The sequence below is a fragment of the Podarcis filfolensis genome (assembly GCF_964270895.1).
Source record: "Podarcis filfolensis genome assembly, chromosome: W".
NCBI lineage: Eukaryota > Metazoa > Chordata > Lepidosauria > Squamata > Lacertidae > Podarcis > Podarcis filfolensis.
In genome coordinates, this window is record NC_139619.1 from 41,407,129 (window position 1) to 41,424,708 (window position 17,580).

A 17,580-nucleotide genomic window follows, 5' to 3' on the forward strand; every position below is an offset into this window, starting at 1 on the left:
ACTCAGGGGAGTCCTCCTGGGCAGCAGGCAGCAAGCAGCACGCAGTCCTTATGAGGCTTCAGGCCCCGCCCCAGGCCAGGTGGTAAGTGGCAAGAGCAGGGCCCTCAGGCACTCACTCAGGGGAGTCCTCCTGGGCAGCAGGCAGCAAGCAGCACGCAGTCCTTATGAGGCTTCAGGCCCCGCCCCAGGCCAGGTGGTAAGTGGCAAGAGCAGGGCCCTCAGGCACTCACTCAGGGGAGTCCTCCCGGGCAGAAAAGCAGTCAAGGAGAACCCTGAGGACTTGTGAGCTGAGAGGGTGGAAGCAGTTCAATTCAAATCCTAATTCTCTTGCCGATGGCTGACCATCTTCCTCACTCAGACCTGCTATGAACCGGAGAGGAGACTGTGGAGAAGTTGAGACACCTGCGCCAGTTCCAGGAGGAGGAGGAGGAGGAGGAGGAGGAGGAGGAGGAGGAGGAGGAAGAGGAAGAGGAAGAGGAAGAGGAAGAAGAAGAAGAAGAAGAAGAAGAAGAAGAAGAAGAAGAAGAAGAAAAGCGTCTGCTGAATCATGTGGAAGAGGTGGAGAAGGAGATTGCAGGGAGAAGGGATGAGCAGCTGGCCAGACTCTGCAGGAAACTCTCCTCTCTTGAGAGGATCATCCAGGTGGGGGCCACTAGGTGGCGCATCGGAAGATGGCTGACAATAACATCTCTCCGACCCACACGAGGTAATTTGGAGGCTATGATGGGGGTAATTAGCCTCCTTAACCCCCCCAGGATTGTGGGGGGGACGGCCCTTGCCTGCTGTGCCCTATACCACCCCCGAATTTGTGGGGGTGGGGGCACTAGGCACAAAGCCCTCCTGTGGGATTCCGGCACTCCTGGATGCCGTCCCTGATTCGCGCCGCTAGTTGCAAGCATCTTCAAAAGAAACAATTTGGACGAGATAAATTGCACATGCTTCAAGAAAAAAGGGGAGTAAAGACTGCTGACAGAAGAGATCTCTGATAACAAGACAAGAATAAAATATGAGAAGATACGTCAAGATACGGTATGACAAATGACTGAGGGGGGAGGGGGGGAAAAACCTGCCTTCCTTTTTCTTATATGATTTAACAAGAATCCCCTCCCCTAATGAGTCAGAAACTAAGGACTTAAGCTGTGGATTTAAGGCTGTGTGGAGATAAACTTTCGAACCAAAGCAATGTTTCAAGATGAAGCTGGAAAGCTAAGAGTTTTGGAATGACGCAGTTAAAAATGCCGTCGCCATTTTGGGAGGCATTGTTGGAGCTCTTGGGTCTGGGAGGAGAAAGAGAGAAGTAGAGTTGTTTACATATCATGAATCAACTCCTCGGTGGGACTTAAGAGCGACAAATGCCAAATTCATGATGGAAAGAGCGATGCTATCTACGAAGGAGATATATGGAAACCATCTGGACTTAGTGGAGGAAAGGGAAATCCACACAGGATTATTATTTTGCTTATCGGCTTAAGGAGACTAACAGAAGAGATCGTAAAGGAAAAATAGAAATTCTATGAACAAGATATGATGTGGAATGGGACTGATTTGGACATTAACGCAGTAATAAGAAGATGATTTGAATCCCCCTTTGGATCTTGAAGTATGGGTTCCCCCAACAAAATTTAAAAATTTGGCTTTGTAATTATGTGATGTGATTTAATTTGATGTGATTGGCCAGTTAATAAAAATTATTTAAAAAAAAGAGAGAGAGAGAGGATCATCCAGGTGATGGAGGAAAAGGGTCAGCAGCGAGCGAGTGAACTGCTGCAGGTAAGACGGCTCCAGGAAAAGGCTGCCTCCCATCCTTTCTGTGCCCCTTTCATGTACGCAAGGAGTGTAGGGGCTCAGTTGACGGAGCCTCGAGTCAGCTTTGTAATGGACAGGAACACCCCAGAGACCTGGGATGCTGAACTCACCTGAAGGCCGACTAGAGATTCTTCAGTCTTCTTGAGGGAAGGGGAGGGGATTTTCTGCTCCTTGCTGATGATTTGCCTCCGAATGCCTTCCCGCTGGGCAATGCTGCCTTCCTGCCCTGCCCTGGGCTTCGCCAAGGATGCAGTCAGGCCTCCTTCTGACATGAGCCAGTCTCTTGACCAAGCTTCTCTTCCCATTCCCTCCACAACTTCTGGGTGGATCCCCTTCCCCATAGATCCTGATCGGCCCCAAATGGTGCTCGGTCACAGTGATCAAAGAGCAAGACAGAGGGACTCATCCAGACTGCGCCACCTTCTCCACTCACAATCCCATATGGCCAGACGTACAAGTGCTTCTGAACGCCCTCTTTAAGGAGGCGGAGAAAGCTGACATACTGGCAAAGGCAGGAGAAGCCCTATTACGGAATGATTGCCAGATGTCCCCGTCTCCCGGGGACAGTCCCTGGATTTACAAATCTGTCCCCAACAGATTGTAGATTTGTAGATTTATTAGTAGGGAAGGAATGTTGCGTGATTGGTTCAACGGCACAAGACACATCATATGGGGACTTATGACTAGGCAAAATGGCGGGTGCCACGGCAATGAGCAGCTCCTGAAGCCAGCCAGAGCCAAGTGCACTACCAGGCTGGCTCTGGGCTGCTGAGACTACCGCTGCCGCTGCCACTGCCGAGGGGGAACCAGGGATGCCCAGCGCGTCAACTGGGGGAACCGCTGACACACACCCCCCGGACCCAAATTGAGGCGGGAGCGAGAGCGCCCGGCCATGTGGCCGACTGCCCAGCGTCGCTCCAGGGCCAGTAAAAACCCCGGAGCCAACCCAGGGAGAAGGAGAAGGAAGAGAGAGAAAGAGGAAGGAGAAAAAAGAGGGGAGCCCCGACCTTGCGGCCGCTGAGGAAGAAAGGTAGGAGAGCACCAGGAGGGCAAGGACACGGGGCCGAGCCAAGGCCCGACCCGAGCCTACTCCAGGGCAGATAGCACTCCAAGAGATCAGGCTGGGGCCCAGAGGAAGGCCACGCGACAGAGGAGACCCAGAAGAGAAGATATTACTTGTTATTTTTTAAAAAAATGATTTTTAAAAAATAACATTTGTTTCTCTTTTGGAAAAAAAAAAATGTCCCCGGATTCTTTGAAAAAAAATCTGGTAACCTTACCTTAAATCCTAACCTTCTAATTCCAAGTCTCTTCTTTCTCAATATCCCCATTCCGTTAACCGCACCAAGCAACAAGCTGTCAAATACAAGTTTAAAACACAAGCTTTCCTTTGCATCTCGCAGAACTTTAAATGTAATTCGTGGGTTTTTTCACCTGTCCTCCAAACTTAGGTCGTTTTGCCTTCCTTTAAATGGGAAATCAGTAGTCGAGCCATACTTTTTGGTAAAACGTTCGTCTGGATCCCGGAAGTCCTACCTGAGAAGAACAATGGGAGTGTCCGCTAGCGCCAGCCGCTTCTCCTTCTGCAAGCAGCGCCACCCGAATTCCCACCTGGGATGAGCCGCTTGGTGCACTAAACTGAGCCGCCGGAGAAAGACTGGGGCGGGCGGCAAGTGGGAGGGGGAAGTCGTGCGCTTCTGTCCCGTGAGAAAAGTGCTGGGCTCTGTCTCTCCAGTTGCGCTTCCTCGGTTCAGAGGTGGACTATAGCAGCTGGGCTGGGCTGCCACAAAGCCCATCAAGGCCACAGGCTGCTAGCATGACTCATCCCGGCTTTCTCATCTGAGGGGAAAGGATGCGCGGTCTTAAATGCTGGCCTTGGCAACTTGGCTGAGCTACCTTGGGCCAGTCCTTGGGCCAGCTTAGCCTCCCACCCCAGCCGCTCCAGGATGGGAAGTGCGTCCCGAGGGAAGCGGGATTCAGGCGGAGGAGGACGTCGGGTTGGGTGGGGGTTGCCAGGAGCAGCACGATGTCCCTCCAACCCCCGGCTTCCACTCTCCAGGCAGGCGCCCAACGTGGCCAGCTGGCAAGGGCTCTTTCTTACTCCAGCCTTGGCGTGCAGATCCCGGGTTCAGCCCCAGATCTCTGGAGCGGAAAGGCTCTTGGGCGTGACTATGAAAGGCAGCATCTGTCAGAATAGGTCATACTGAGCCAGTACAGATGAACGTGACTATTGGTTCGCTTCCTCGGCATCCCAGAACTGTGAAGGTTGCCTCAAATGTTGAGCCGCACAGCTAAGCAAGGAGTGGAGTGTCTCCGGGGGGAGCATAGCTCCCATTCCCTGCCAAACACACAGACAGGACAGTGTGGTGGCACCCAGGGAATAGTTGCAGCAGCCGGATGGCTGGCTGAAACACACACCATTGCACTCTTTTTGAATGGGATTCAATCTGAATCAGCCAGTTAGTGAACTTGGTGCTCCTGTGCAACAAACCCACTACAAAATTGCTCTTCCCCACACACTTCCAGGTCCCTCCAGCTGGGCTTTTCGAGTGTGATGGGTTTTTCTCACTCCAGAGCAGTTTGTCTTTAAGCTGAAGGTCAGCAGGAAAGCAAGGGAGATTAAAAATTTTGCATTTGTTGATATAATAAGGTTTTAATAACTCTAATAATGACTAACTGTGTGGAAATGACTGGAAAAAAGAAAAAAAGGGAAAACCAAGGCTTTCGACTCTTGGTTTTCTGGAAGAAGATCAAAAGACTCCCCTGCACTAGAAGAGACATCTCATTAACAACTGGCGAAATGCCAAAGAACTTTGGATATCTGCTTGGGAGGTTTCTGATGCAGTATTAATTTAACAAGGAGCCAGGAGTGAAACCGAAAGTAGACTGACCAGCTAGCTGAATCCAATTATATTGCTATGGGGTGGGGGGGGAACCTCTAACATTTTACTTTTCGATACTTGTACTTCCAGGGTGAATTGAATGTGGGGGGGGGGGTGGAGGAGAGGCAGAAAGAAGAGCTAACTTGTCCGTGGCTGGGGGCGCAATCTGGACGGTTCTGCCGGGGCGCAAGATCACCTAACTACTGCTCTGCGCCTCTGGACCAGGGGTGGATGGTGCTCATTGGGACTGGGAGGGTGGAAGGCAAGGAAGCCAACAGTAGGTGGCGCCAGAGCCAAGGAGTGGCAGAGCAAATGCGTTCTGTATCTGAGATGGAGTGGGAAGGGGCTGGCAGCCACCGCAGCCATCCCCTGTCTGCCCTCATGGACCGGCCAGAATCCACTGGGCAAATGCTCATCTTGCCAGAGTCTGGGTCTTCTGCTGTTGCTCTCTCAGAAACCGTGCCCAGGTGGGATGTTTCGTTTTTCGTAGCTGCTTCATCCCTGAGGAAGTTGGAGGTGACGCAACTCCTGCATCTCTGACATGGGAAGGTTTGGAGGTATTTCAAATTCCACCCTTCTTCCTTGGCTCCCTGGAAAGAAGGCTTCTTTACATTTTGAGCACATTTCACAGGCCAGGAGCCAAGCACCCCTTCCCGAGGGGGAGAAGAGGCCCAGAATAGATGAGCCCTTCCCAGCCCAAAGGCGTTCTCCTGAGATTCAGCTTCCGGGCTATGGCTAACCAGGTTAGGAGCAGGAATATTGGGAGCGGGAAGGAACTGATGTCATCTGCCAGAGCAGCTGGCTAATTGAAGGGAATGAGGTGATAACAAGGCTTTCAAATCTGAACTCTTGTTTGCGGCTGATTAGGATAGAGGGAGGTGGAGAACAAGGGCAATCGGAAGCAGACTCTGGGTAGTTGGTTCCTTCTCTTTGTTCGGGTTCCTACGTCACACCAGCAGTTTAAATGGCAACACTCCTTTGCAAGATTGGCCACCTTTTTAATTGTTATGGAAAATCAATAAAATGATAAGTTGCCCCTGCCAAAGGGTTGCATGACATCTGGCTGAAGACTTTTTGTGCTAAAACTTGAAGCTATGCTGGGGTGTGTGTGTGTGTGTGTCCATGTGGCCGCTGTGTATTCAACATTCCACCCCCTCCAAAGAATCCTAAGAACCTTAGTTTTCCTTTCACAGTGCTACGATTCCCAGCACCCTTTAGAAACCATTGTTCCCAGGACCTTTGGGGTGTGGGTGGGAGGAGATGTGCTTTACGTGTGCGGTGTGCAGGCATCTCCCAGCACATGTGTGGGGGGATTCAAGACTAACTCTTATGCTTTTCTTCCTTAGACCAGCTTGACGTTGAAAAAGAGGTTCTCTGGGTTGAGGAACACACGCAATTTCACAGCGAAGCAGAACATGGGCCGAATGGTCACTCTGCCATTGCATTTGGTGAAGTCAGACTGGCTTTGCAAAGGAGCTTGCCCCTGAAGCCAGTTGGTTGTCTGCCTCTGGCTGGCTGGCGGCTTGGCATCACCAAAACACAAAGAGACAGCCCCATGCAACCTCACACCCAAAGATTTCTGCCAATGCTTCAGACATGCAGCCCTAAGAGCAGCTCTGACTCCCACTCTAGGCCCCTCTGCCCCAGTCTTCCTCCTGATGTAGGCTACAGGATCTGGGAAGTCTGATCCAGCTTTGAGGTGTGGTTCCATATGGCCGTTAGTACTGTTGTGTTTTTGCCAGAGAGCCACGTGGTAAGGAAGATCTCCAAGCACGCTTCCTAGGAGGTCCTCTTTAATCCTCAGATGTGCCCACAAAGGCATGATCCAGCACCCTCATGCCACAGCTGCCTCTGGAGTGACCCTCCCTTCGGTAAGAGGCGTGCCTCACAGCTGAGTGCCTGGTTGTTTGTCTAGCACGGAGGCTGGGAATCTTGTGGGCTCCCAGATATTGCCAGATCCAATGGCCTTCTGCCTCAGCCAGCATGGCCGACGGTCAGGGGTGATGGAATCCAACAACATCTAGAGGGCCGACTCTGGGGTTGCGGCGCTCATCTCGCTTTACTGGCCGAGGGAGCTGCCGTGCAGCTTCTGGGTCATGTGGCCAGCAGGACTAAGCCGCTTCTGACGAACCAGAGCAGCACACGGAAACACCGTTTACCTTCCCACCAGAGTGGTACCTATTGATCTACTTGCACTTGGACGTGCTTTCGAACTGCTAGGTTGGCAGGAGCAGGGACCGAGCAACGGGAGCTCACCCCGTCGTGGGGATTCAAACCGCCGACCTTCTGATCTGCAAGTCCTAGGCTCTGTGGTTTAACCCACAGCGCCACCCATGTCCCACTGTTAGTAGTACCCAGTGGCCATTTGTTTTTCATGTCTCCTTTTATGATATGTTTATCAGTATGTGGTTAGCAGCTTCAGATGCTACTGTTTTACAGAGGCTGTTTCGCTTGCTCTTTTTACCCCTTTACTAGACAGGCTGTATTTCTGTGCTGTTTTCAGAGTCGGGAATGCCCATTCCTTCACGGCCAGCATGGAAACACAGAAGGCTGCTTCCGGAGGCGGCACCAACGGCAATGGCGGTCTCCTTCTAACCGGGAGGGAGAAGCTCTGCGGAAAGTGGGTCTGTCCGCTACGGCGAAGCGGAGACCCTTCCAAAAATCACAGGCAGGAGAAGCCTGTGAGCGTGGGACTCGGCGGGCACCTTTAGCGCCCCCCGAATTGGCAAAGGAACCCCGTAAGGGGTCCCGGAGCGTAACGGGAGGCGCGGTGCTGAGAGTCGATTGCTACTTCCGTGGGGCGAAGCCGCACAGCTGTTGCCGGAGAGCGCTGACCTTTTTCCTGTGACAATTCGGCTGCTAAACAACTACCCGTGAGTAGGTGAAGCTTAAGAAATTGGGACTAAAGGGGAAAAAAAGGGATCAATTTGACACTGAAGCGGGAAGGTGTAAACAGGAAGTCCACCTTCCGTTTTTGTACACAGATCAAAGCAAAGACGTTTCTAAGCTCAGACCTGGAGAGCGGAGCTTTTAAACTTCTAAATCCGGACATTAAAGCGAAAGAACTCCCCCCCCCCAGGATAGTGGAGGGGGGGGAGAGGGGAAAGTGACTTTGTTTCTTCTGGGGAAAATAGAGACAATTGCCTAACTCCTGGGACGGACTGCCAGGTGCATTAGAACTGTTGCATTGAGAGTTGCACTTTCTATGGACATTGTAACTTTTTAATGGTTAACTCTGCAAAGGAGATACTTGTTGAAGGTCTCCTCTGGACTTGAAACTCTTGCTTGCTTTTTCTCTTTTTTCTTGAGGGGGTTTAAGAAAGTTGGAAAAGACTTTTTTACTACTGTAAATTGAAGGACTGCTACAGTATCCCCCTAGAGGAATACTGAAGTTGTACATCCAGCTGGGGGATTTTTCCACTCTGGACTTTGGGGATTTTCCACGGCAAGATCTGTCTGTGGGAACAACCTTGACGCATAGACAGAGGTGGGATGACGGATAGAACAACACGTTCGGGAAAGGCCAGAGTGCAGCAGCCCAGCACAGTTTCCCAGCAACGCAGACCATCTGTTCCTGGCCCTCCTGTGACACAGGGGGAAGACTTTGCACAAGTTGAGCCAAAAGGAATGGCATCAGAAGGGGATTTTACCTCTGTGCTAAATAAAATTTTTGAAAAATTGGAAGGCCTAAGCAAACAAGTTACGGAACAATCAACTAAAATAGACAATTTGGGACAGAAGGTGAATTCTAATACAGAATCTATTGAAAACTGTTGGAAGAATCTGCGTCTAATAGAAAAATAGCTGAGGAAGCAAGAGAAAAAGCAGTGGCTGTAGAGGAAGAAATAAAACCTATGCGTAAACAGATTGGGGATCATCAGTCACTTCTGTCTATGATTGAACTGAGGGAGAAACAGATTAATTTAAGGATCAGGGCAGTACCAGAACTTGAAAAGGATAATTTAAGTGACTATCCTACGCAGGAATTTGGAAAATTTTGGAATTTGGAGTTGGAGAAAGACTTTAAGATAGTAAGTGTGTTTAGACTTGGAAGAGGAGGAAGGAAAAACTGGGTGAGAGACTGTCTGGTTACCCTTCGAACGAAAGAAGAGAGAGATAAAATACTGAGTGCGCACTTCCAGAAGACTTTGGAGATAAACGACTCGAGAGTGGAGATTTTTAAGGATATACCGAAACATCTATTGGACCTTAGATCTAACTACGGTGATCTGGTGACCCTACTGAGAAGAAACAGAATTGTTTTCAGGTGGGAATTCCCCCAGGGATTATCCTTTAACTTGAAAGGGAAAAAGTTCAAAATAAGATCGTTGGAAGATAAGGAAAAATTTTTGAAAGACCACGAAGAAGACCTGCAAAAAGAAGTGATAGAAGAATTAAGAGCTTTAAGAGCAGAAGTACTAGACATAGCACCACCACCTTTGGGACTGGAAAAACAAAAAGAAGTGATACCACCGTCAGAACAAGAAGAACTTTTGGGAGCAGTTGGAGGAAAATAGAATAACTACATCATGTCTCTGCAATTATTAAGTTGGAATATTCATGGATTTAACTCCCCGGAGAAGAGGAAGAAAATCTTTCATTTACTGAAAAAGGAACAATTGGACTTAATTTGTTTACAGGAAACTCATGTGATAAGGCTTCACAGGAAAGTACTGATTAATAAAAGATTGGGTCAAGAGTTTATTTCATCGGACAAGGTTAAAAAGAGAGGAGTTGCTATTTATGCTAAAGAGAGCCTATCACCGAAATTTGTTTTTAAAGATGAACAAGGAAGATGGGGGGGCAATTGAAATTCAATCACAAGGAGAAAAATTTTTGATTGTGCACCAAATGAGGGGAAATCTGAATTTTTTAGGAAATTGCAAGAGACATTGCTTGACTACATGGACTATAATATTATCCTGATGGGAGATATGAATGGAGTGGTATCTACAAATATGGATAAGTCGCAGAGACAAGTTGTAACTAAAGATGGCAGACTACCAAAAACCTTTTTTGAACTGACTGACAATATGGACTTGATTGACATTTGGAGGTCCAAGAACCCCCTTGGAAGAGAGGGAACATTCTTCTCTGAAGCCAACATGACATGGACAAGAATTGACCAAATATGGATAACTAGAGGACTGGCACCTAAGATTCGAAAAGCGGAAATTTGCCCAAAAACCTGCTCCGACCACAATGCAGTGAAGATGGAGATGAAATTAACACCAATCGGTTCCTTCAGATGGAGGATGAATGACACCTTATTTAGAGATCAAGAGGTCACTAAGAAGGCCCAAAAAATCCTGAGAGACTATTTTGAGATAAATTTGAAGACTACGGTTGAAAAAAGAGTAATCTGGGACGCAAGCAAAGCGGTTATGAGAGGGTTTCTGATTCAACAGAATGCATTAAAGAAGAGAATACAAAATGAGAAAAAAGATAAAATCTTGGAAAAAATAAAAGAAGGAGAGAAGAAATTAAGAGCGAAACCAAAGTCGCAAGAGATTCTGAGAGAAATAAAATTATATCAAGTACAATACATGAAAATGATAAATCAGGAAGTTGAATGGAAAATTAAGCAGATGAGACAAAAGACATTTGAATCAGCTAATAAATGTGGGAAACTGCTAGCTTGGCAGATGAAAAAAAGACAAAAATTAAATACTATTACAAATCTGGATGTGGAAGGAAAGAATATACAGAATCCATTGGAGATTAGAAAGTGTTTCCAGAGATATTTTAAACAACTATATACACAAGGGCCACAGAAAGAGACTGATATAGACCAATTTTTAAGAACAAATGGATTACAAAAAATCTCTCAAGAAAATAAGATAATGTAAGGACCAAGCGGGCTTTCTGCCGGGAAGACACATATCTGATAACTTGAGGAATGTAATTGACATCTTGGAAAAGTTAGATGTGAACATAAATACTAAAGCTGTTTTGATATTTGTGGACGCGGAGAAAGCCTTTGACAACATTTCTTGGAGTTTTATGAAAAAGAACTTACAGGGTATGGGGGTAGGCCAAGGTTTTGAAAATGGTATAAGTGCAATATACTCTGAACAAAAGGCTAAATTAATTGTAAATAATGTGGTTACGGAACAATTTAAGATTGAAAAAGGGACACGACAAGGGTGCCCAATCTCCCCTTTACTTTTTATATCGGTCCTGGAGGTTTTGCTGAATATGATTAGAAGGGACCGGTTGGTTAAAGGCATACAGGTCGGAGCTAAACAGTATAAATTGAGAGCATTTGCAGATGATCTAGTCTTGACGTTACAGGAGCCTGAATCTATTACCAAAAGAGTTTTAGAATTAATTCAAGAATTTGGTCAGGTGGCAGGATTTAAATTGAACAAGACCAAAACTAAGGTTTTAGAGAAAAATATGACATTGTTTGAAAAAGAGAAATTTCAGAATGAAACAGGTCTGTCTGTGGTGAAGAAGGTGAAATATCTGGGGATCAACATGACTTCTAAAAATGGGAACTTATTTAAAAATAATTATGAGAAATGCTGGTCAGAAGTGAAAAAAGATCTCGAAACATGGTCAAATTTGAAGCTTTCCTTGATGGGTCGAATAGCAGCTATAAAGATGAATGTATTGCCTAAAATGTTATTTTTGTTTCAAACATTACAAATTGTGGACAAGATGGACTGTTTTAAGAAGTGGCAGAAAGATATCTCTAAATTTGTCTGGCAGGGCAAGAAGCCCAGGATAAAATATAAGATTTTAACTGACGCAAAAGAAAGGGGTGGCTTTGCCCTGCCAGACTTCAGACTGTACTATGAATCAGCAGCATTCTGCTGGTTGAAAGACTGGCTGCTTCTTGAAAACACGGACATTTTGGATTTAGAAGGTTTTAACAATGTTTTTGGATGGCATGCATATTTGTGGTATGATAAGGTTAAAGCTCACAAAGCATTTAAAAATCATATTGTTAGGAGATCTCTGTTTAATGTTTGGATCAGATACAAGGATTTATTGGAAAATAAGACCCCAAGGTGGTTGTCACCAATGGAAGCGAAAGCTCAGAAAAAGCTCAATATGGAGGCCAATTGGCCAAAATATTGGGAAATTTTGGAACAAGAAGGAGATAAACTGAAACTGCAGAGCTTTGAGAAACTAAAAAATAAAGTCCGAGACTGGCTTCATTATTTTCAGATAATGGAGGCTTACAATTTGGACAGGAAAATTGGCTTCCAGGTGGAAAAATCTAAATTAGAAACAGAAGTGCTAGAACCTAAAACTAAAATTATGTCAAAAATGTATAACTTGCTGCTGAAATGGAACACACAGGATGAAACGGTTAAGTCAGCTATGATTAAATGGGCACAAGATGTTGGACACAACATCATGTTTGCTGACTGGGAACAGTTATGGACCACAGGTATGAAATTTACGGCATGTAATGCCTTAAGAGAGAATATTATGAAAATGATATACAGGTGGTACATGACCCCAGTCAAGCTTGCAAAAATATATCATTTGCCCGATAATAAATGCTGGAAATGTAAGAAGGTTGAAGGTACATTCTTTCACCTTTGGTGGACGTGCCCAAAGATTAAGGCTTTCTGGGAAATGATTTATAATGAAATGAAAAAGGTATTTAAGTATACCTTCCTGAAAAAACCAGAGGCTTTTCTCTTGGGCATAGTCGGCCATTTGGTGCCAAAGAAGGACAGAACTTTTTTTATGTATGCTACAACGGCAGCAAGAATACTTATAGCAAAGTACTGGAAGACTCAAGATCTACCCACTCTGGAAGAATGGCAGATGAAGTTGATTGACTGTATGGGACTGGCAGAAATGACCGGCAGAATCCGCGACCAGGGAGAAGAGTCAGCAGAAGAAGATTGGAAGAAATTTAAGGACTATTTACAGAAATACTACAAAATTAATGAACTCTGAAAAGATGTTGGATTGAATTTTTGTGGTCTCTAGCTGTTATGATAAAGATAATAGGGATTAAAATTGTTTAAGTCACTAAATTTAAAAAAGTTGAGTGGAAAATAAGGTGTTATTTTAAAAGGAATGTTAAGAGATTAGGATTTGCTGGATTAACAAGTTGAACTAGAAAACAAGAAGGGGAGGTACGAGGAAGTCAAAGAAACATGTTATTGAAAAATTGTTATGGAAATTGACTTGTTTTTAATATTTTTCTTTTTCTTTTTCTTTTTGTGTTTATATAAAATTGGAAAATCTAATAAATATTTATTGAAAAAAAAGAAAATAAGATAATGTTGAATCACAAAATTACAGAACAGGAGGTTGAAGGTGCCATTCAGAATATGCAGTTGGGCAAATCTCCAGGGCCGGATGGTCTTACCTCCAAATACTATAGATCTCTGAAAGATTGGTTAATTCAGCCACTAAAGGAGGTTTGTAATGAAATTCTGGAGGGGAAAAAGGCGCCAGAGTCGTGGAAGGAAGCTGACATTACACTCATACCGAAAACTGAGTCTGAAAAGACACAACTTAAGAACTACTGTCCCATATCCCTGCTTAATGTGCATTACAAAATTTTTGCTGATATTTTGGCTAACAGATTAAAAAAAGGTATTAACTGAAGAGATACATAAAGATCAAGCCGGCTTTCTTCCAGGTAGACATTTGTCTGACAATACGAGGAACATAATTAATATTTTGGAGAAGCTGCAAGTGAATATCAATACCAAAGCAGTTTTAATTTTTATAGATGCGGAAAAAGCTTTTGACAATATTTCTTGGAATTTTATGAAGAAAAATCTTCAGGGAATGGGGGTGGGCCAAGGGTTTGAAAATGGTATAAGTGCAATTTATTCAGAGCAAAAAGCTAAGCTAATAGTCAATAATGTGATGACAGAGGAATTTAAGATAGAGAAAGGGACATGACAAGGCTGCCCAATTTCCCCATTGCTTTTTATTTCGGTCCTGGAGGTTTTGTTAAATATGATTAGAAGGGACCGTCTGATTAAAGGTATTCAGGTTGGAGCCAAACAATACAAACTGAAGGCTTTTGCAGATGACTTAGTTTTGACGTTACAGGAGCCCGAATCTAGTACGAAAAGAGTATTAGAACTGATTCAAGAATTTGGTCATGTGGCAGGATTTAAACTGAACAAGTCAAAAACTAAAGTTCTTGAGAAAAACTTAACACCGATTGAGAAAGAGAGGTTTCAGAAGGAGACTGGTTTGACATTAGCTAAGAAAGTAAAATACTTGGGGGTTAATATGACTGCTAAGAACTTAAACTTATTTAAAGATAACTATGAGAAATGCTGGACAGAAGTGAAAAAAGATTTAGAAATATGGTCAAATTTGAAGCTTTCCTTGTTGGGTCGAATTGCAGCTATAAAGATGAATGTATTGCCAAAAATGTTATTTCTGTTTCAGTCATTGCAAATTTTGGACAAGATGGACTGTTTCAAGAAGTGGCAGAAAGATATTTCTAGATTTGTCTGGCAGGGCAAGAAGCCCAGAATAAAATTTAAAATACTAACTGACGCAAAGGAAAGAGGTGGATTTGCCCTGCCGGACTTTAAATTGTACTATGAATCAGCAGCATTCTGCTGGTTAAAAGATTGGCTGCTTCTTGAGAACACAGACATTTTGGACTTAGAAGGTTTTAATAATGTTTTTGGGTGGCATGCATATTTGTGGTATGACAAGGTTAAAGCACATAAAGCATTTAAAAACCATATTGTCAGGAAAGCATTGTTCAATGTCTGGATAAGATATAAAGACTTATTGGAAAATAAAACCCCAAGGTGGTTGTCACCAATGGAAGCGAAGGCTCAGAAAAAGCTCAATATGGAGGCCAAATGGCCGAAATATTGGGAAATTTTGGAACAAGAAGGAGATAAATTGAAATTGCAGAGTTTTGAGAAATTAAAAGATAAAGTGCGAGACTGGCTTCATTATTATCAAATAAGAGAGGCCTATAATTTGGACAAAAAAATTGGCTTCCAGGTGGAAAAATCAAAATTGGAAACAGAATTGTTAGACCCCAAAACTAAGATACTTTCAAGAATGTATAACTTGCTGTTGAAATGGAATACGCAGGATGAAATGGTTAAATCTGCTATGATTAAATGGGCACAAGATATTGGTCACAACATTATGTTTGCTGACTGGGAACAGTTGTGGACCACCGGTATGAAATTTACGGCATGTAATGCCTTAAGAGAGAATATTATGAAAATGATTTACAGGTGGTACATGACCCCAGTCAAGCTTGCGAAAATTTATCATTTGCCCGATAATAAATGTTGGAAATGTAAAGAAAATGAAGGTACATTCTTTCACCTTTGGTGGACGTGCCCAAAGATTAAGGCTTTCTGGGAGATGATATATAATGAAATGAAAAAGGTATTTAAATATACCTTCCTGAAGAAACCAGAGGCCTTTCTCCTGGGCATAGTCGGCCAATTGGTGCCAAAGAAGGATAGAACTTTCTTTTTTTTTTTATAAAATATTTATTAAGGTTTTAAAAGTTTATATAAAATAGAAAAAACAAAACAAAAAACAAAAACAGTAAAAATACATACAAAACATACAAAACACATACAACAACAAGTATAATTTCAATCCCTTATATTCATAAAACTTACTTTCCCGACCTCCTCATACCTCCCCTTTCTGTATTCCAATCTCTAATTAATTCAATTCAGCAAATCCTTCCCCTAATTTCTATATAATTTTTAACCTTTCTTTTCTTAATCACATAATCATTACAGCTTATAACCACTTAATTTCTGAATCAACATCGTTCTAACCTTCAATAATTTTACAATGTTTCCTAAGATAGTCCTTAAATTTCTTCCAATCTTCTTCCGCCGTCTCTTTTCCCTGGTCTCGGATTCTGCCGGTCATTTCTGCCAGTCCCATATAGTCTATAACCTTCATCTGCCATTCTTCCACGGTGGGTAGATCTTCTAAGGATAGAACTTTCTTTATGTATGCAACAACAGCAGCAAGAATACTTATTGCAAAGCATTGGAAGACACAAGAGCTACCCACCCTGGAAGAGTGGCAGATGAAGGTGATGGATTATATGGAATTGGCGGAAATGACTGGCAGAATCCGTGACCTGGGAGAAGAGTTGGTGGAAGAAGACTGGAAGAAATTTAAAGACTATCTTCAGAAACATTGTAAAATTAATGAATCTTAAAATGATGTTGGACTGAAAATAAGTGGCATTAGCAACAAAGTTAATAAGAATATGCAAAAATGAATTGATAAATGGATGAAAATATAGAGTTATAATATGTTAAGATATAGAGTTAGGATAAACGAAAGAGGGTAAGGATTTGCTGACTTGATTATTTAAATGGGAATACAAAAAGGGGAGGTGTGAGGAGGCCAAGGAAATAAGATAACGAGTTAGGGTTACAAAAATGGATTTGTTTTTATTTTCCTTTTCTTACTTTATGTATTTTTCTATGTTTCTTTTATTGTATTTTTTTCTTTTTATATGATCTTTTAAATTTATATCTTTGTAAAACTCCAATAAATATCTTTAAAAAAAATAAATGGAAACACAGAAGGCTAGCCATTTAGGAGGTTTGCAAAGAGGACAAGGGTGTTACGGGGTAATCTTCTAGCAAACAAGCTTGGCACAGCAGATCTGAGAGGTGGGTTTCTGCTCCCGGAAAGCCAGCCTGGAAACCAGGTTGCCAGGTGAAGGAAGAATGGAAAGATCAACCAACTCACTTGCCTTCAAAGAATTTCTGGTTGCCTGTGGCTACTGGGATAGTGCTTAGATATCAGGCTGGCTGACACATCTTAAAAAATACAAGGAAAAGGCTTTTTTTCTTTCATTAGCAAAGCTCCTTTGGGGCCCCGAATAGCTAAGCTGAGGAGGAAGTGGCTGGTATTACTTGTTTGTTCTTGGTCCTGATCTTGCCTGCCCTTGCACACTCCGGTTGTCTTTGCATATTTAACCAGCACGTCTGTTCCGATGGGAGTCCTATTCCTGCAGTTCCACATCCTTCTCTTTGGCACTTGGGCATTCGGTTCCAGGAGCTGGACCTGAGCACAGAGGCTTTCTTCTACTTGGACTCGACAAAGGAGCAAGAGTGGCTGACAGCTGTGGAAAAGGCTTTGCGTTCCAAATCCAAGTACAAGAAAGTAAGTCCAACCCCACCCATTTCTTCAGCAGCCAGACAGCTGTCAGGAGCTGGAGTGAGGAGGAGGAGGAGGAGGTCAGCAAGAAAAAACTCCTGGTGTCAGTGGTGTTTTATTCAAAAGAAGCCAACATTCTTTATTCAAAGAAACCCAAACCGTGCAGGCCTAGTGATCACAGAAACCTTTCCCAACAGGTCTTGCCCCAGTGAGGTAGTTGTGAAGGCTGAAGGTTGCTACCCTCCCACCACTCTCTGAAGTCTCCTCCTCCCCCTGGTCCTTCCCAAGCAACCTGAGACTCTGACACCTTGCCTGTCTTTGCTCCATCCTCTTAATTTCTCTGTGTTCTGGGAGACCAGCAGGGAGGGGAGCTGATCGCAGCAGGATGGGGAGACCCCCTGGCTTCTTCAGCAGCCTGCCTGATCTCTGCCTCTTGACCCCCGCCTCAAGCCTCCACTTCTGCCTCGGATTCTGGACTGCTGTTTGCTGTAGAATCTTCCTGCCCTCCTGCCTCTTCAGTTTCCAACACCTCCTCTTGCTCACAGTCTGCTCCCTTTTCTCCCTCTGACGACCCCCCACCAGTTCCTTGGCTCTGAGCCTTCTTCCCTTGGGGGATCCCCAGTTGGTGCCACCTGCCACTCCTATCTGCATCCAGCCGGCCCAGGACAGCAAGCAATGAACAGAGCTGATAGACATCCCAGTACCTTGCATCTTCTAGGTGCAGCTGGTGCTCATCTTTGTCAGGAAGGACCAGCTCAGCCGCATCAAGGAAGTG

The 17,580-nt window shown here is 44.4% G+C and overlaps 1 protein-coding gene across 1 annotated transcript in view; it reads left to right on the forward strand.

The window, feature by feature from the left end:
- Positions 1–8,180: 8,180 nt before the first annotated feature.
- Positions 8,181–17,580, forward strand: part of LOC310753747 (inositol polyphosphate 5-phosphatase OCRL-like) — a gene marked incomplete at both ends in the record, with an annotated part of 59,218 nt that continues 49,818 nt past the window's right edge. The window contains one exon of the mRNA XM_083595088.1: positions 8,181–8,216. Coding sequence (XP_083451214.1) covers positions 8,181–8,216 — 36 coding nt within the window. The remainder of the gene's footprint in view (positions 8,217–17,580) is intronic.